Source organism: Petaurus breviceps, unplaced genomic scaffold (genome assembly GCF_028583685.1).
Source record: "Petaurus breviceps papuanus isolate PSGF00001 unplaced genomic scaffold, PetGlider_PUasm1.0 218, whole genome shotgun sequence".
Lineage (NCBI taxonomy): Eukaryota > Metazoa > Chordata > Mammalia > Diprotodontia > Petauridae > Petaurus > Petaurus breviceps.
The window spans coordinates 1,545,105-1,562,298 of record NW_027185872.1 but is presented as its reverse complement, the minus strand read 5'-3'; the positions used below and the strand labels follow the sequence as shown (position 1 = coordinate 1,562,298).

The 17,194-nt window shown below is 46.7% G+C and overlaps 1 protein-coding gene across 1 annotated transcript in view; it reads left to right on the top strand.

Moving 5' to 3' along the window:
• Nucleotides 1-937: 937 nt before the first annotated feature.
• TSPAN13 (tetraspanin 13) overlaps nucleotides 938-17,194 on the top strand; it is a 29,296-nt gene continuing 13,039 nt past the window's right edge. The window contains exon 1 of the mRNA XM_069094431.1: nucleotides 938-1,266. Within this exon, the coding sequence (XP_068950532.1) occupies nucleotides 1,204-1,266 (63 nt within the window). The 5' untranslated portion in view covers nucleotides 938-1,203. The remainder of the gene's footprint in view (nucleotides 1,267-17,194) is intronic.

The window sequence follows — 17,194 nt, the reverse complement described above, 5'->3', positions numbered from 1 at the left end:
AACCGGCAACCAAGTTAGAAATGGGTCTCAGAAGCATTCTCCGTGTCAGACCCTCCCAGCAGCTCCCAGGGACTTTCCACTTCAGACTCCACTGGAATCTCTTCAGAGAAGTGGCGATTACGTCAGCAAAACTCTCTGGAAGGGCACGTGGTTTTCTAGGTCTTTGCCTCTTTTCTAATTTGCATAAAATACACTAAATTTAAGATCCTGGGGCCAGGATTCTGGAACTCTCTTGTCTTGCTTCCAGGAGAGGCTTCTGGGGAGGGTGGAAAGAGGCTAAAAGTCTGGGTCATAGACTGGCGCTAGCTGTATCGTGCTGGGTTTAACAGCACCTCTCTGAGCCTCAGTTTCCTCATCTGAAAATTGAGGGTAATTACCCCTGGAAGATCTGCCTCTCAGGGAGGCTTCGAAGTCTCTTTGCCAGGCCATCCTTGCTCTCAGACTCTAGTTTCTGGTCTGTCCTGGAAGCCTGCTGTGCCCGCCATTCCTCATCCCCCTTAGCCGGAGCACCTGAGGAAGGTGGTCCAATAATCAGAGGTTGCATTTAAATAGTCGCAGGGTTGCAGCTGTAGAACTGAGAGGCACCTGAGGGGACGCCTAGGCCATCCACCCTCATTGGACAAAGCAGGCCACTGAGGCCCGGAGAGGTGAGACACTCATCTGCTCCCGGACCGCTGCCTGGGACCGGGGCCGGGCTTGGGGATCGGGGCTCTTGCCGCCCCGCCCCCTCCACCTGCCAACGTGGTGTCTGCCTCCCTCCACCCCCACCAGGGCCCCGCCCGCTACTTCTCCCTTCCCCAGAAGCGGCGCATATATTTGCATATCTTACCTTTGTTCCCGGGCAGCGACCAATCAGCGTGCGAGGCCCGGCCGGGGCGGGGCCTCGGGCACTGCGGCGGCGGCGGCGGCCCGAGCCGGGCTAGCGAGGCGGGAGCGGGCTAGGTAGGGCTGGGCGAGGCTGGGCTGCGCTGCGGGAGGCCGAGGTGCGGGCGGGGGGCGACTGGACGCTGCAGCCTGCGACGGGCGGACGAGCGGACTGACTGCCGGACCGCCTGCCTGCCGCTGCTCGGCCCCCGCGTCCTAGAGCCGAGCCCGGGAGGGCGGAGGAGGGGGCGCGGCTGCCCGTGCCCGTGCCAGTGCCGGGGGCTGCCCGGTCGGCCTGCAGAGCTCGCCCCTGGCCTCGCTCCCTGAGCGCCCCCCAAGATGGTGTGCGGCGGCTTCGCCTGCTCCAGGAGCTGCCTGTGCGCCCTCAACCTGCTCTACACGGTAAGTGAGCAGCCCCGGGCACGGGCACCTGCTGCCGCCCGCTGCCCGCCCCATGCCACCCCAGCCGCCCCGGCCCCCTCCTGGAAGCCTCCTTTCCCCGCCCGCAGCCCCCTTGACTGGCTTCCGGGCAGCCCGCCCCCCTTGGCATCCCTCTGGAGAGCTCCTGCCTGGGGCGGCCTCGGCCTTCTCTCCCCGCCCTCCGACACCCCCTTGTCCCCCGGCTTTGCAGCGGCTTCCCTCATCCCTGGCGCCCGGGCCGAGCTCGAGCTCGCCAGATCGATTAGGACAAGGGTGGCCTTGGAGGGCAGCCTGGGTTGGGGTGTCGTGGAGCCGGAGAAGCCGGGGTCTGGGCCCAGCGTGTGATTTACAGCGGCATCATGGCCGGCGGCTTCCTCGGAGGCCACCGGGGAGATTTACAGCAGGATGTCCGCGGTGGCTTCCGAAGTTTCTCCGGTTTTTTCCTAAACAATTGTTTCCCCAGGGCGGCTGCTTAATGGCTTTCCCAGTGCCTGCTCGCCCATAAGCAGCGCTCCATTTTAAGCCGGTACTCTCCCGGCACGTCCCCACCCAAGTGAGCTTCCAGATCATAAGAATGATCATTTTTATTTCCAGGGCTTGGCACCAAGGTCTTCACCCAGAGTTTAAATGCTTTCAAGGCATTCAAGGCCCTTTGATTTTTGTTCTGGTACCCTCATTGCCTAGCAGGATTCCCAGCACACAGTGTGTGCTTAAGGGATGCTGAGAAAGGACTTTGGAGGCATCTAATGTCACATTGGTTGACTCGAATTGAATTCCATTGAGTAGCGCGAGTGTGAGTTTGGGGGTGGGGGGACGGGCAGGGGACGTGGAGGAAGAAGCTGATGAGGTAGGATACAAAAAACAATGTTCCCAGCTCTTGGGAATACGACTCCCCGCCCTCTTCAGCCCCCATCCCCCTTCCACCTCTTACCTTGTCCTTGTTCCCACCCTGCAAACATCCCCAGGAGGCTGGGAGTTAAGGAGCCAGGCCAGCTGTGGCTAGCTTAGGTTACAGGCCTTGGAACCGAAAGTTAGCCCTGTCTTCTCGCCTTGTGAGAGCTCAGATCATTTTACAGGGATTGCCCTGTGTGTTCACTTGTATACAACCACATCTGGGATCTGAGGGCAGGTTTAGATGAACCTTTCCGGCTAGTGCCCAGCACTGTCCACTTGGTTACTGATCCCAAAGGAAGAACAAAGCAGAGAGACCCCAACCACCAGTTGGGCAGATTCTGGCACTGTAATTAAGCAGATGGTTGTTAAATTCCTACTCTCCAGCCCAGGGTGCCTGGATCAGACCAGTGTAATTACAGACCTTGCTCATGCATTTTTTTTTTCCAATTCACCTTTGTCTTGGTGAGTGTTCCTTATCAGGTTAGTTGGTTATTAAGTCAGGGCTAACCAGCTGTTCTGGGAACTCTGTTAGTGACCTGGCAGTATTGGCCTGGGCTGCTTCCATACTGACTTCTTGGGGCTCTGAGTTCAAATCTTTTCTCTGTGGTATGCTCCTTGGCATGTGACTTCAAGGCCCAGCCTGTTTCCCTAGGGCCTCAGAATGGTCATCTGTGTGGTTTGCTGTCTGCCAGTCCTGGGCAGTAAGATCCAGGAACTTATTTTTAAAACCAGAGCTAGGAGTTTCAGGTAAATTCTGGCAGCCCCCAGGACAGGTGCCTTCAGCTGGATGGGAAGGAAAAGGAGGCAGGAGGAAAAAGGGCATTTGAAGGAGCCTAGAGGACAGTGATGCTGAGACAACAGTGTCGTGGTTTGTATACCAAGGCTTCTAGTGGAGTCGTATGGCACAGTGGAAAGGAAGGGTGTTGTGGCAGTCTGAGAACCTGAGTTTGAATTCTGGTCCTGCCAGTTACTGCCTGTGGAAGCTTAGCCTGAGTTTTCTCTATCTGTAAAATGAGACTGGACACAGCGACACCTTGGGTCTCTCCGATTCTCAACCTGTCATCTTATGAATTGTAAAATGAAACCTTGTACATTGTAAAATGGAGCCTTCAGTCCAGTCTACTGAACACTGGTCATGTGTCTGTGCTGGGGACTGGACACACAGACGAGAAATAAAACAAACAAAAAAAGCCTACAAACATTCCCTCCCTGGAGGATAGAACTTCTTTATATAAGTAAATAAAATATAGTTTGATTATTTGACCAGGTAATCATAGGATAATCGGATCAGAACTCAGTGAGCAGCCAGTCTGGGCATTTTTAAACTGTGCTCCTCAAACAGAATTCTGAGAAAGGGTCCAGACTTCAGTAAGTAGCCTCCCAAAGGAGACAATGACATGGAAAAGACTGAAAACTCCTGTTCTCTCCCAGCCCCCATTCCCAGGAGAACCCCCCCCCCCCCCCCCCTACTTCTCTCGTCCCATAATTCATCTCCCCCACACTTCCCCCCACAACTCCCCCCATGGGCCTGCCAAGTACACACCCCGCCTCTTCTTGGACACCTGCCAGGAAGGGCGCCTATGTCTGGAGAAGCCCATGCTGCTTTGGGGTACCCAATGTCTCGCTAGCTTCCCTTGACATCAAGCCTAGATTTTCCTCCTGCTTGGCTCTCATGTCCCTTTACACTCCCAGTCTCCAATAATCCAAGGGCATTGCGGCTCCCTACTTGCATTTAACCAAATTGAATAGGATGGGTCATGGAGTACCATTGAGCCAGGCCAGAGCTGGACTTGGCTTGAATGGTGTGTCATTTCACATTATCCCAGATCCGAGGTTGTTATTTATCTAGACTGGCATTGCTGCTGGGGGTGGGGAGGGACTGGCTCAATATTTTAAAGTGAACATTGGTAGAAAATCGGAAGGAACAGGGACTCATGGGGGGGGTGAGTTTTGTTCTGTGAAGACAAGTGCATCATTTGTGTCTGGGTTTACTGTCTCCCAAATGCTCTGTGGAGTCACCTCCTAAAACAAATGCCCAGCTGCCATGGTGGGCCTGTGGGTCTGATCCTGTTTCTTTTTTAATCCATTTATCCCAGCTTCCTTGGAATTGGATATGCCTGGGCAGGCATGGCAGTAGCTGAGTAAAGGCTGTGGTCAGAGTCACAATCCTCACAATGGCAGTAATAACCCATAACAACAGTAACAATCACAACAGTGTTGGCTTATATAAAAGTAAGAATTTTTAAAAATTGTTTATGTTTTGGAGGGGGGAAGGCAGGGGTTAAGTGGGGTGAAGTGACTTGCCCAAGGTCACACAACTAGTAAATGTGTCAAGTGTCTGAGGTCAAATTTGAACTCAGGTCCTCCTGATTCCAGAGCTGGTACTCTATTTGCTGCTCCACTTAGCTGCCCAAAGGTGAAACTATTTTTAAGAGATGTCATGCCAACTATGATCTCCAAGTTGCATGGAATGAAGACTCTCAGAATGCAGAGCCTTAACAGAAGATGTTAAGCCCACATGGCTAGAGGGCTGGGCGTGGGCCACACTGTCATCCTCCTTGATTTGGGAGCTGTCTGGCTATGAAACCCCCAAAGATGAGCTGCTGGAAACACAGAAGGCAGCCCTCTGTCCACTCTGCAGAGCATTACACATGAAAGAAGAGATGTCTCAGTCCTATTTTCATCTGAACAGTATTGAAAAAGATTGGAGGAGAGTGAGATGAAAAAAGATCCTTCTAATGGTGTGAGGTGGAGAGTGAGATCACCCGGAGCAGATGCTTTTAACCTGGGGCCACCGACTTCTTTTTGAATATATTGAAAGCACTTAGCACAGTTTCTGGGGCATAGTAGGTGCTATGCAAATCCTTATTCCTTTCTTTCCTCTTCCAGTTTCAATCTAATTGGTTTCCTCTGCTGTTCTGTATATTTTGTAAATTTAAAAATCTTATACTGAGAAGGAGTCCATAGCCTTCACCAAAGGATCTAAGGAACTTGGGGGGTACACACACACACTCAGTCTTGCTTTAAGTTTTGCCAAGCACTTTACATAAGATTGTACATCTAGAGTCTGAAGGGACCTCAGAGGCATCTAATCTAGTCCTAATTTTACAGGTGACCCAACTGAAGCCTGTAAGGCTTTCATGACTTAGCCAAGGTAACCCCTGTAGTAAAAATCAGAAGTGGGTCCCATGATACTCATGATACTCACATGCAATGATACTCACAGCAACCCGGTGAGTAGCATTATTAATACCCTAATATTACAGATGGGGAAACTGAAACTGAGAAAGGCTCAGTGACTTGAGAAGTGAGTCAGAGTATACCTGGGTCCCTGAGGTCAGGACAGACTGAACTTTCTGCTGACAAGCTTTCACTTCATTCAGAATTGTGACATTAGTCCCAAAGGTTTTCCCTTACCCTGTTGAATGTGCTTGATCCTGGAGGAGGCCAAGCCAGGGTCAGAATCCTTTATTTATGGCAGCTCTGGACCCACCTCCTCCTTTGTAGATCCCTGCCACTCTCTCTGGAGAGCTGGGATTGTAGGCAGAATGATTGTAGGGAGTGGGGGAGGAGGGAGCTTTAATCCCTTCATTCACCTTCTGGACCAGAAACATACACTGAGATTCCCTTTATGTGCTGCAGGGCATCTGTCTTCTAGAAAAACAAAACAAAGCAACAGCAACAACAAAACAGAGTTGGGGGGCAGGACTAGAAAGCCAGGTGCAGCTGAAGACAAGATTGCCGATTACACTTTTGGAGAAATTGAGATCCTTCTGATGTTTACTGGGGCGATGTGGGCCATTGGAAAGTCCAAGAGGAGACAAACAAAAATCGGCCCTTGGAAAAGCAGGTGGCCAGTCCCTGCCTTAGATTACCTGGAGAGCCAGAAAGTGTCCTCCAAGTCACTGGGCCCTCCAGAGGAGGGCACTTGAGGACCGGTGGTGTTCCCAAGGTTACTCAGGTTTGGAGTAAGTAAAGGGGAGATTTGAACTCTGGTCCTTTGGCTCTGAATGTCCTGCTCTTGTCCCTGTGGATGTTTGTCCCGGATGGGCTCACATATCTCTAAGGTATTTTCAACTGCTTTGGAAATTCCATTCAGTTAACATTATGTTGTGCTAGGCATTTTGGGGGACACTGGGATTAAGGCATGGAGCAGCTGATTTGCAATATTTCTCAACCTAAATCAAGAGTTTTGAATTCTCTTTAGTGCTCAGAACTGGCCCTGAGGTCCCCGAGCCAGCTTGGGACCCTGCCTAGGTTCTCTCTGGGTCAGCATCCATACAGTAGCAGAGCTGGTGGGAATCAGCATCATCCTGAGATACATCATAGGCTTCTTGAGCCTATCAAAGCACTGTTACTGTTCATTCTGTTCTAAACACGAGGTTAAAATTCCTAGATTGGTAAACAATAACAGGTTGAGGGTCAAATTTCAGAAACAGAACACCTCACGGGATGAGGAAAGGCCATCTGTCAGAGGATCCAATCCAAGGAGCCAAGATCCAAGTCTTCCTTTTAAACTTTATGATATATAAGCCCCACTCGAGGGCAGCTTTCAGAAAATAGCGGGTCTGAGGTTAGAAGGACCATTGTCAGATTAGGACACTGTAGCTGGGACCTGGCTGAGCAACAAAGAGTTGGACTGGTCATCTGTCATCTCCCCCCCAAAATATGTGGAGAGATTGTTTTTAGAGGGATCATTTTTCTAGGAAATGGCATGTGTTGATAGAGATATTCATGAAATAAACTGAGAATTTTGAAAGTGTCGGATGGCATGTGGTCATACCTTTGAAAAAAAACAGAATAACAACCCTCCTACTCCTTCTGGGCAAAGCAGAGCTAAAACATGGGGAAATAATAACAATGTTTTTTTTTTAAAAATGCGTTAAAACAGCAAACTTTAAAACAGAGTGTCTTTATGGAGCTCATAGGACCATGGATGGAGACTTAGCAGGGAATTTTGAGAGAGATCATTGAATCTATCCTCTTCATTTAAAGGTTGAGGAAACTGAGGAAAAGAGAAAAGAAAGGAGGAAAGTAGGGAAACTGAGGTCTAGAGAAATGAAGGGGCTTGCTTAAGGTCTCTTAGATATGGGTAGCAAAGCCAGGATTTGAACTTGGGTCCTTTGGTTCTAAGTTCAGTATTCCTTCTACTATTCTCAAGCCCAGTATCTAGTGTTCTTTACCCCCTACTTTGGTTATGGTGATGGCCATGGAGGTAGGCAAGAGAGTCATTTGCCTTTGTTTGCTAAGGTGACAATGAGGATTTGAATCTGTCTTCAGACTCCAAATCTCATACTCTGTAGAAAGAGAAGAAGGGCTCAGTAAGGGACAATTTTTAATATTACTTTTTGGAAAGGCACGTTTTTGAGCTCAGAAATTCCAGTTTCCATAGTACAGTACACAGCTTTTGTGGGATCTGAGCTGATGGGGTATGATGACCCCAAACCTGCCAGGGTCATTAAAGTCGGGACACTAAAGTGGCCTTGGAGGCCAGGTGCAGAAAGGCCTTTTTTCTGTCTCTGTTCTCAATACATGGGGGAGCAAAGGAACAGTTCCTCACCACCCAAATTCAAGTGCCTTCTGTGTGGATCATGGCAAAGACACCTCCAGTATGGTGCCTGCCCTCAAAGAGCTTATAGTCTCATTTGGATCTCTCCTGATGGCATACAAGTATGTGGCTGGGGGAACCAGAATGAGTATGTACTAGTTGATTTGAGTTCTGATTTCAGAGTCATGAAAACCTGGGTTCAAATCTGGCTTCAGGCACTTGGCTCTGGAGCGCTAGCCCAGGGATGGACCTCAGCTGCACCATTTATAACATTTAGCATGGCAAATTAGCTAGAGAGCTGTGTTAGCAAATGCAACAGTAGGGAGCAGCTTTTATTAAGTGCCTACTATGTGCCAGGAACTGAGATTTTAAAGACAAAGCAGTCTCTGCCCTTGGTGAGCTGAGGAGGTCCTGTCCCAAGCCAGAGACAGACGTGCCTCCCTGCAAGCTGCGCCCCCACCCCCCCATGCCAGCTCACTCCATGAACATATCCAACAAAGATACCATATAAATATCTTGTGCATATTAAAATGATTTTGTTAATTGAAGTGCAGTGAAGGAAAGTTGGGGCTAGTTTAGGGGATTGCAGATTTGGAACTGGAAAGGACCTTCAAGGTCCAGCTTCTCCATTTTATAGAAACTCACAATGGTGAAATTACATGCTGAGGTCATGTTATTAAGGATCAGGATAAGGATTTGAACTCAGATCCTATGACTGCAACTCTAGCCCTCTCTCCATTGCCTTGGCTATTTAAAGGTCTAGCTTCCCTCCACACCCCCAGTTTAACTTTCTGCCATCAATTATACCGCATGATATCATTGGTCCTCTTCTGGAAAAAATGAAGGTGAACGACAACTCTGACTCTCGCTGGGCTCATGGACCATTAAGGCCCCTTCCCAAGCCAAAGTTCCACCGCTGCCATGACTGGTGGGCTCTGGAGAGTGGAGGGTCTCTGCAGGCATTTGATCAGGAGGGAGGGCACCAGGACCAGAGTTCTACATTAAGAGGATTAATCTGGCATCTAGAATAGCTTAATGCTTTGTCCTAGCCTGCTGATGAAAAAATGAGGGCAAGACTTTAGGGAAGCAAGGAGATGGGAATAGAAAGTGGTCTGCTGAGCTCCAAGTTCTCTTGGGACAGAGAGAATTTGGGAACAGGCTGCATCTGGCGGTGAGGCCCCTTTCCCAGGTTTGATCCCCCTGGGGAAGGGGATTCAATGGTGCTTCCCTATTCCTCACCTCTCTCCAGGCCTTGGTCAACAAAGGGAAAGAAAATGTTACACAGAAGAAATGTTTTTCAGAATTATCTCTGGGCACCTGCAGAGGCCAAGGAGGGACTTAAGTCGTTTGTAATTATCATTATCATTTGGGCATTTCACAAAACATTCCAGAAAAGCAGGATTTTAATGAAATTTCTCTCTAGTTAATCCATCAAGAAGCATTCATTAATCACTTCCTCTGTACCCAATACTGGACATACAAAGAATGCAGGAGATGCCATGCTGCCCCTGTGGAGCTTACATTCTAGTAGGTGGGTGGGGGACAACAGGTAAGTAAACTGTATACAGAGTCCAGACAGAGTAGATGAAGGGTGACTATCCAGAGGTGCTAATAGCTGAGGGGTCACTCCTTTCAGCAGAAAGGCAGAACTTCAAGAACAAGAATCTTAAGCTGTTAGAGATCATTGAGGGAGAATGGGAATGCCTAAGAAGAAGCAGTGTGCCAGGAGGAAGGATTAGCCCAGAGCCCCCTCCCTAGCCTGGCCTGGCTGTCAGGACTTTGGAGAAGGTGAACAGTGAGCAGCAGCTCAGGCTTGGGGAGAAAATGAGGAAGGAAGCCTAGGCTGGCCTGTCAGAGGGTCACCACCCTTCAGCTGCTGGTGCTTCATCCCAATGTAGAAAGGAGCCCAATTCCTCAGAGCTTTGCTGGGGAGCTCCATCCTGGAAGGGCCCACCTCTCTGGAAGGGGCTGGAGGGGCTGAAGGGGGTGGGAATGGAATGAATGCCTGCTGGCCCAGAGCCAGGCTTGCCAGTTTTGTCCTGGTCTCTGCTGCAGTTTGAGGGCAAGGGGAGTTAGCTTTGAGCTATGGAAGCTTTTGCATTTTTTAGTATAAAACTTTAGGATTCCTAATAATAGTCGCACATCTTACCTCCTTTGACCCTCTGAGGTAAGTGCTATTGATATTACTGTCCCCATTTTACTAGTAAGAATATAAACTCAAAGACCTCCAGCCCAAGATTATTACACAGCACATAAGTGTATGTGGAGGGGCGGGGCAGGGAGGGGTAGGATTTGAATCAGGTTCTCCTAAGTTGAGCCTTCCTTCTATGGAAGAAAACTACCATTATGGAGATGACTGGCCAGAGCCCAGGGACCCAGGGATACAGCCCTCAATCAAGGAGGGAAATTAAGCACTGTATAAGTACGTGTGTGTGTGTGTGTGTGTGTGTGTGTGTGTTATACTGAAGATATTAAATAGGAGGCAGCTGGTGGCTCCCTTAATAGAACCCTGGGTCCAGAGTCAGGGAGACCTGAGTTCAAATCCAAACTTGGATACTTACTAGCTATGTGACCCCGAGCAAGTCACTTAACCTTGATTGCCTGGGAAATGACTGATGGCTTAATGGATAGAGCATTATCTAGAATCAGGAAGACCTGAGTTCAGATTTGGACTCAGACACTGACCAGGTGCTCCTGGCAAGTCAATCTCTATTTGCCTCAATTTCCTCATATATACAACAGGAATAATCATAGCACCTACAGATCAATGAGGTCATATTTTTGAAGGTACTTAGCACAGTCCCTGGTACTAATAGGATGTAAATGTTATTCCCTTCCTCGTTCTCCCTAAATATGAAATTAAATGGGTCTCTAAGATAGTGTTTATGACCAGTCATTTGTTGGTATGAAAATAGTACATTTGAAGTACAGAGTGGCCAAATGAGGGCTAGATTGGAATCCTGGTTCAGCCGTGATCCACGTGGGGCCTGATGCCCCAGGGACACTGGAAGAGGAGACCTGTTCCTCTTCCAGCCATCCCTCTCCCCCAGCCAGTTATTGATCCTCAGAGTTGAAAGCATGGCCTTTCCCTCTTGGTTAGGCTTTATTTTAAATGCTCAGTGTTCCTTTGCTGGGGGATCAGGGGCAATGGTGAAGATGCCTCTATGTCTGAGAGCTTTTGGTTTTCAGACCATTGAATGTCCTGTAAATTAATGAAAAATGAGTGCATGTGACAGAGCCAATGCTCATGTTCAGGGGACACATGCTGAGTCAATCCATAAAGTCTCTGAGCATATGACATTTAAAAAAAAGCTTCCTGCCATTTTTGCCCTTTTGGATTAAAAATGTGGAAATGCAACAGCTGTGTAGCATGTTTTGGGCTTTGAACTGAGGTAACTCTTGAGGGAGACAGTAGAGCCTGGGGGCTAGAGTGTTGGGCTCAAAGGAAAAACCTGGGTTCAAATTTGCTTTTTGGTGACACTGACTGGGAGAGCCCTGAACAAGCCCTGCCTCCTCTCTGAGCCCCAGCTTCCTCATCTGTGAAATTGAGATAATATTCCCAGCAGCTGCTACTTAACAGTGTTCTCGAAGGGCTCAGATGATGGATGGGAAAGGCATTGAAACATTTGAAAAGACCACATGATAAATGTTAGTTATTAGCTTGTACAGGGCTTTCATGAGAGTAGGGAACTTCTGGTGGGGGAACTCCTTCCTCCAATGGATATAGCCACTCCTCTATGATTTAGTAGTCCCAGACACAGAAAGGCTAAGTCGGATGTGCTCAGTTTAGTCAATAAGGTGGGATTGGATCTCAGGTCCCTTCAGATTTCAAGTCCAGTGCTCTTTGGCTTGGATGAGATCAGCCAAACAGTGGAATCAGCATCGATTCAGCACTGGTCGTGGATGAGGGTCCGTGCTGGCGGTGATATCTGTAAAACACTTAGTAGGTGTTGAAGTGCTCCGGATGTCAGCTATGCTATTCAGCAGAGATTTCTTGTTTTTGTTCTTTTGGATTCTGGCCAGGCCGTGGATCGTGTTTGTCTGAGCTGGGGGAGTGGGCAGGGAGGGTGGGGTCCATCTGAAAGAGCAACTGTTCCATTTGGGCTAAGACTGTGTTTATTATCACAGCTAGCAGACCTGGCCTGGCTCTGGGAAGGCACCCAGCGGGGCCGTCATCCTGTCCCGGGGCCAAGTGACCATGGCCCATGTGGTCCCTGACTTTTCAGGAAGGGCTGCAAGGGGCAAACAAGAAGGAGGGTAGCATGGCACTGTTGGCAGAATGCTGCAGACAGCTGTTATATGATTGACTAATTTTGGGCCCCACTTCCAACCTCATAGGTGTGGGCAGCTCTTGGTGTGAAACTGCCCTCCACCAATGCAGGTTGAAAATGCCTCTGAAAGTGAAAGACCTGGGGAGCTGCCAGGTGCCCTAAGAGGTTTGATTTTACATATACATAGATATTTTATAAATATATGTAACATACATAATTACATATATTATAACTATATATAATACATACATATGCATATGTATATGTCTACATGTACACTATATATGTATATCTCTATGTGTGTATCTTTGCAAGCTTGGAGGGCTAAATAAATGATAGTTGTTTTGCTGTTAGCATTTTTATGAGCCAGAGGGGGTCTTTGGGGTGTTCTGGGAGGGCCAGCACCTCTGGGGTGGGGGCTGCTCATCCACCTTTGGTGTTGACCTGTTACCCAGCTCACCTGTGGCCCCAAGAAGCTGCAGTCTGAACAGCTCAGGTGATAATGTTTGCAAGGCCTTTGGCAAACTTAACACTCTACTTAGACATTTATCATGATGATATGATGATATTCACACCTACAACATCAAACTTGAAATTAAATGAGTATTAAAAGTAATGATGATGATCAGTCAATTGTTGGTATGAAAATAATGAAGTTGAAAAGATGCTGAATTTGGAGTTAGAGGGGCAGAGACCATGTATGGGTAGTCACCTGACCTTGCTAGACCTCAGTTTCCTTATATATAAAATAAGCAGTTTGGTTTAACTGACCTGGAGACATCTTCTATCATCCTGAAAACCTCTCTTTTACCCCCAAATCTTCCTGTTCTCAGCAGTCTGCAAAGCTGAGCCCACGTTCTGATCAAAGAAGGTGAGCTGGATGACCCCTGGCGAGCCAGCCTATGCCAAGCCGTGCTGGGGCATAACCTGTCTGTAGGACAAACATCACTGAGCATTTCCTAGCTGATGGGTCTCTTTGGGGAACAATATTTGATACAAATAGAAAATTCCATTCTCTGTCTTCTGCCGTGCATTATACCGGATGCAATGTTCTCCCTGATGTCAGGTGCACAGCTCCATTATGGAATACCCTCCAGCAAGAGTGAGTATTGCTTCCTTGTATTACTTTTGCTGTGTATTGAGCTCCCCTCCCCCCTCCCCCCTCCCCCATTAGACTGTAAGCTCCTGGAAGGCAGGGACTTCTTAAAAAGAATTTGTATCCCCACCCCAGCATTTGGCATCATGCTTGCACATAGTAGGCAATTAATATGGATTTACTGAATTGAATTGAAAATGTCCCTCATTTTCTATTTAACCTCTAAACATTCTGTGAATCACCCAAGATTGGGTAAAGAATGAATGTGCTAATGAAAGAGGGGTATACTATGTCCCAGATTCCCAGCTACCTGTGACAATACATATATTGAAGACTTATGTTTTTACATCACCTACATTCCCCATTATGATGCCTCCCATCCACTTCCAGGGGACTTTTATAGCAAACAAAAAAAACGGAGGGAAAAAAATGTCAAAACTAATCAACACATTGAAAAGTGTGATGTTATGTATGGTGTTGAGCATTCATAGTCCTTCCCTCCTGCGTGGTAGGGGTGGGAGAGGGACCACATCTCTTCATGTTGAGTTGGAGTCCCTTAGATAAATCATTTTCTTCTTTCGAGATCTTGCTTTTCTCCACTGTAAAATTTGCACGGTCGTAGTTGTAGTGGTACCTGCCTCACAGGTTGTTAGGAAGATCTGCTGAGACAATGTATGGAAAGTTTTTTGCAAATTAAATTACTACAAGATTGTAACTGACTTCCTCTTCTTTCTTATCTTCCCGGTATCTTTTTCGGAGTCATCTGGTTGAGGTCACTATTATTTGCCAAATAGGAGTTCAGTGCTGCTTTTCCACTTGGCTTTCAATTTAAAATATTTTTCCAAAGTGGGTGGGAATTTGCTCTGAGCATTGTCAGAGACTGACTGGAGGACTGTCCCGGCCAGTATTGTCTGCACATAAACACACAGTAGCTCACACCCTCCCTCTGTCTATATAATAAACTAGCCTTTTAAAATATAATTTTGAAAAGTATCTTGATCATGGAAGAAAAATGGAGACATTTACTTGGGTGGTGATAACTTATAGCATATGTTTAGTTATTTCCTGATGACTATTTGGTAGGGGAAGGGACAAATATTAAACCATATGCTTCCCAAACCAGAGACTTGGAGATTTAGGAAGGAAGGTAGTATGATTCAGTAGAACAAGGACTGACTGAAGGCAGAGGTCCTGGGTTCAAATTATGACTTTACCACTTACTTGTATCATTAACTTTTCTTTGTTTCCAAAAGAAAACAGGAAAGGTTGGTGCTTCCTGCTTCTTCCAGACACACTAAATACAAGTTAACAGACCTATAATCTGTTTTATTAGACTTCCATCTTCTAAAGGAAGGAAGCCATTCATCATAGGTCTAAATTTACTTTCAATTAAAATTGATTTCATAAGGGAAATGTTGTCATTGAACTGAGGTGACCTTTTGTTCCTTTGTCTGTCGGGAATTTGTTGCTTTAGGCTGAAGAGCTGAGCTTTTCGATTATGAAATTAGAATGGGCTTGGCTCAGATGACATTGATTTTAATCAGGTAGGTGGGAGGACTCAGTGTGGTCCATTTCTTGCTCATCTTTTACAGGCAGAACTAGATGAAGCCTATGCTTCTAGGAGACATTGATGAAATTCACCATTCTTAATATGGCGGGACTTTGCTATGCTGAATTGGGAACGTTATCACCCCAAACTGTCAAAACGAAATTCCAATTAAATAAAACAGTAAGACCGTACATTGTGGAAACTTTACAATATTGATTTTTAAAAAGGGATATACATTTTTGAAACTTTAACCATCTTAACTATTGTCTACTCAGTCCCCTGGTAATATGGCAAGACCGTATGGCAAAACCTGCCAGAACCATTTACATGTTGTTATTATTGTTGTGCAATTATATCCGACTCTTTGTGATCCCATTTGGAGTTTTCTTGGCAAAGATACCAGAGCAGTTGGCCATTTCCTTCTCCAGCTCATTTTACAGATGAGAAAATTGAAGCAAAGAGGGTAAAGTGACTTGTCCAGGGTCACACAGCTAGGGAGTGTCTTGAGATCAGCTTTGAAATGAGGTCTTCCTGACTCCATGGTCAGTACTCTACCTTCTGTGCCACCTAGCTGCTTGCTAGCTTTTGCCTACTATTCCCCAATTCAGACCACCTGGGAAGTGATGGGCATAGAGAGTTGGCTTCTCTTTTGCCTATGGTGAACATTGATAATTTTTGACATTTGTGTAACCCCTTCGAGTTTGCAAAGAGGCAGCCTGGTTTAGTGGTTAAAGGCTTCCAGTCCAGTGCAGTCTGCTGGCTGTGTGATATTAGACAAGTCATTTAACTGCTCTGTGCGTGGCCAGCTAGGACCCTCAGCTGCAGAGAAGGTGCTCATGTCCATTGGTAGATGGAGTAAACTGAAGTGCAGAGAGCTAACTTGCATTGCCAGTGGTTAAATAATTCGCAGCTGTTAACGGCATCTCAGTTTGGAGCTGGACAGCGCCTAGAAGTCATTTAGCCCATAAATGAGTGAGAAGGTGCTTATCCAGAGTTTTTCATTTTAGCCAAGCACTGAACTGAGCACCAGGAGGCAAATGGAAAAGCAAGATGAGCCCTGCTCTCAAGTAGCCATATTCTGATTAGGTTCAGCTGCTGGGTGGATGACAAAGCCCAGGAGTCCTTAGGATACAGTGGCAAGTCATGTGATAATTCCTGAAGGTTTTTACCTGAAGAGGTATAATGATTTGCTCAACATCCAAAGGCAGTAAGTGCCAGGGCTGGGGTCTGAACTCCCCCTTTTAAAAGCAGTGCTGTTTCCATGCTGGAACATGATGTTTGCAACACAGGTAGCAAATTAACAAGCCTTTACTAGCTCCTACTCTGGTACCCAAGATCATCTGCTCTGCCCTGTTCTTCCCTCTTCCTATCCTTTCCCTTCTGATTTCCTCCATTGTGTGTCCTTGTTGTCACTGCCTTTAAGTTTCCTGGAGCATTTCTCATGCTAGAAGAAAGGAAGCCATATTCTTCACATCTCAGATGGGAATTCCTCGGAGTGAACTTTCCCATAGAAACAATGCCAAAATGATGGTCAGATATGGTCTTGAAATGACACCCAATGCTATAGTTTGAATGGGAGGCATTAATAGAATAACCTAGGAATGTAAACCAATATTTTGAAGGTTTTTTTCAATGATGAAGTAAACATTCCAAAACCATGATTTGAAAGCAGAGTTTCAGCACAGCAGTTTCAAAGGCAGAGCTACCTAGTGCCTGTACCCAAGCCACACCACCACTAACTCATCAGCAGAGAACCCAAGGAAGAAGTGTTGAAGATGTGTAACAAGATAATCAGGGGTTGGGCTGTCCGTCTTTCAATGCACTCTACAGTCACATTACCTTTCTTGGATTCCCTGTCATACTATTGGCTCATTACACTTGCAGCCCACTGAACCTTTCAGTTTTTTTTCCAGACAAATTATCCAGTCATACCTCTGCCATTTTGTACTTGGGAAATTGGCTTTTTGAGCTCCATTGAAAAAAACTTCTCTTTTCTCCATTTCATGTTGTTAGATTTAACCCAATGCCATATTCTTTCAAGCCCTTTTTGGGTCCCAACTCTGTCAACTTCTATGCTAGCCACCCTTCCCAGCTTGGTCTCATCCAATGACCTGACAAGTATGCCATCTATGTCTTTATTCAAGTCATTGATAAAACTGGTCAACAGCAATCATTATTTACTTATATATTTGAATTTTAATGATCTCAGATTTAAAACATGGCAAGCCAGGGTAGTGGTTAGAGTCATTAGGAACTGGGTTTGAATTCCAACTCTAATATTTGCTAGCTGTGTGACCTTGTAATGAATGACAAGGCCCCATCTTGTAGCCTTAGTAAAAATGAAGAGGAAGTAACAGATGGGAGAGTTTTCATAAGAAGGAAGTCCTGAGACTTAATTTACTGAACAGATGTCTTAGACAGGGAAGTTGGGAGGACTCTTAAAATTTTTTTACAAAGTAATTTAAAGAAATGAGTTAATTCATATGTTTATGCCAATGACATACAGTGATTGTCCCTACCATCCCTCTTCTAGCAGGTAAATGTGTAAACCA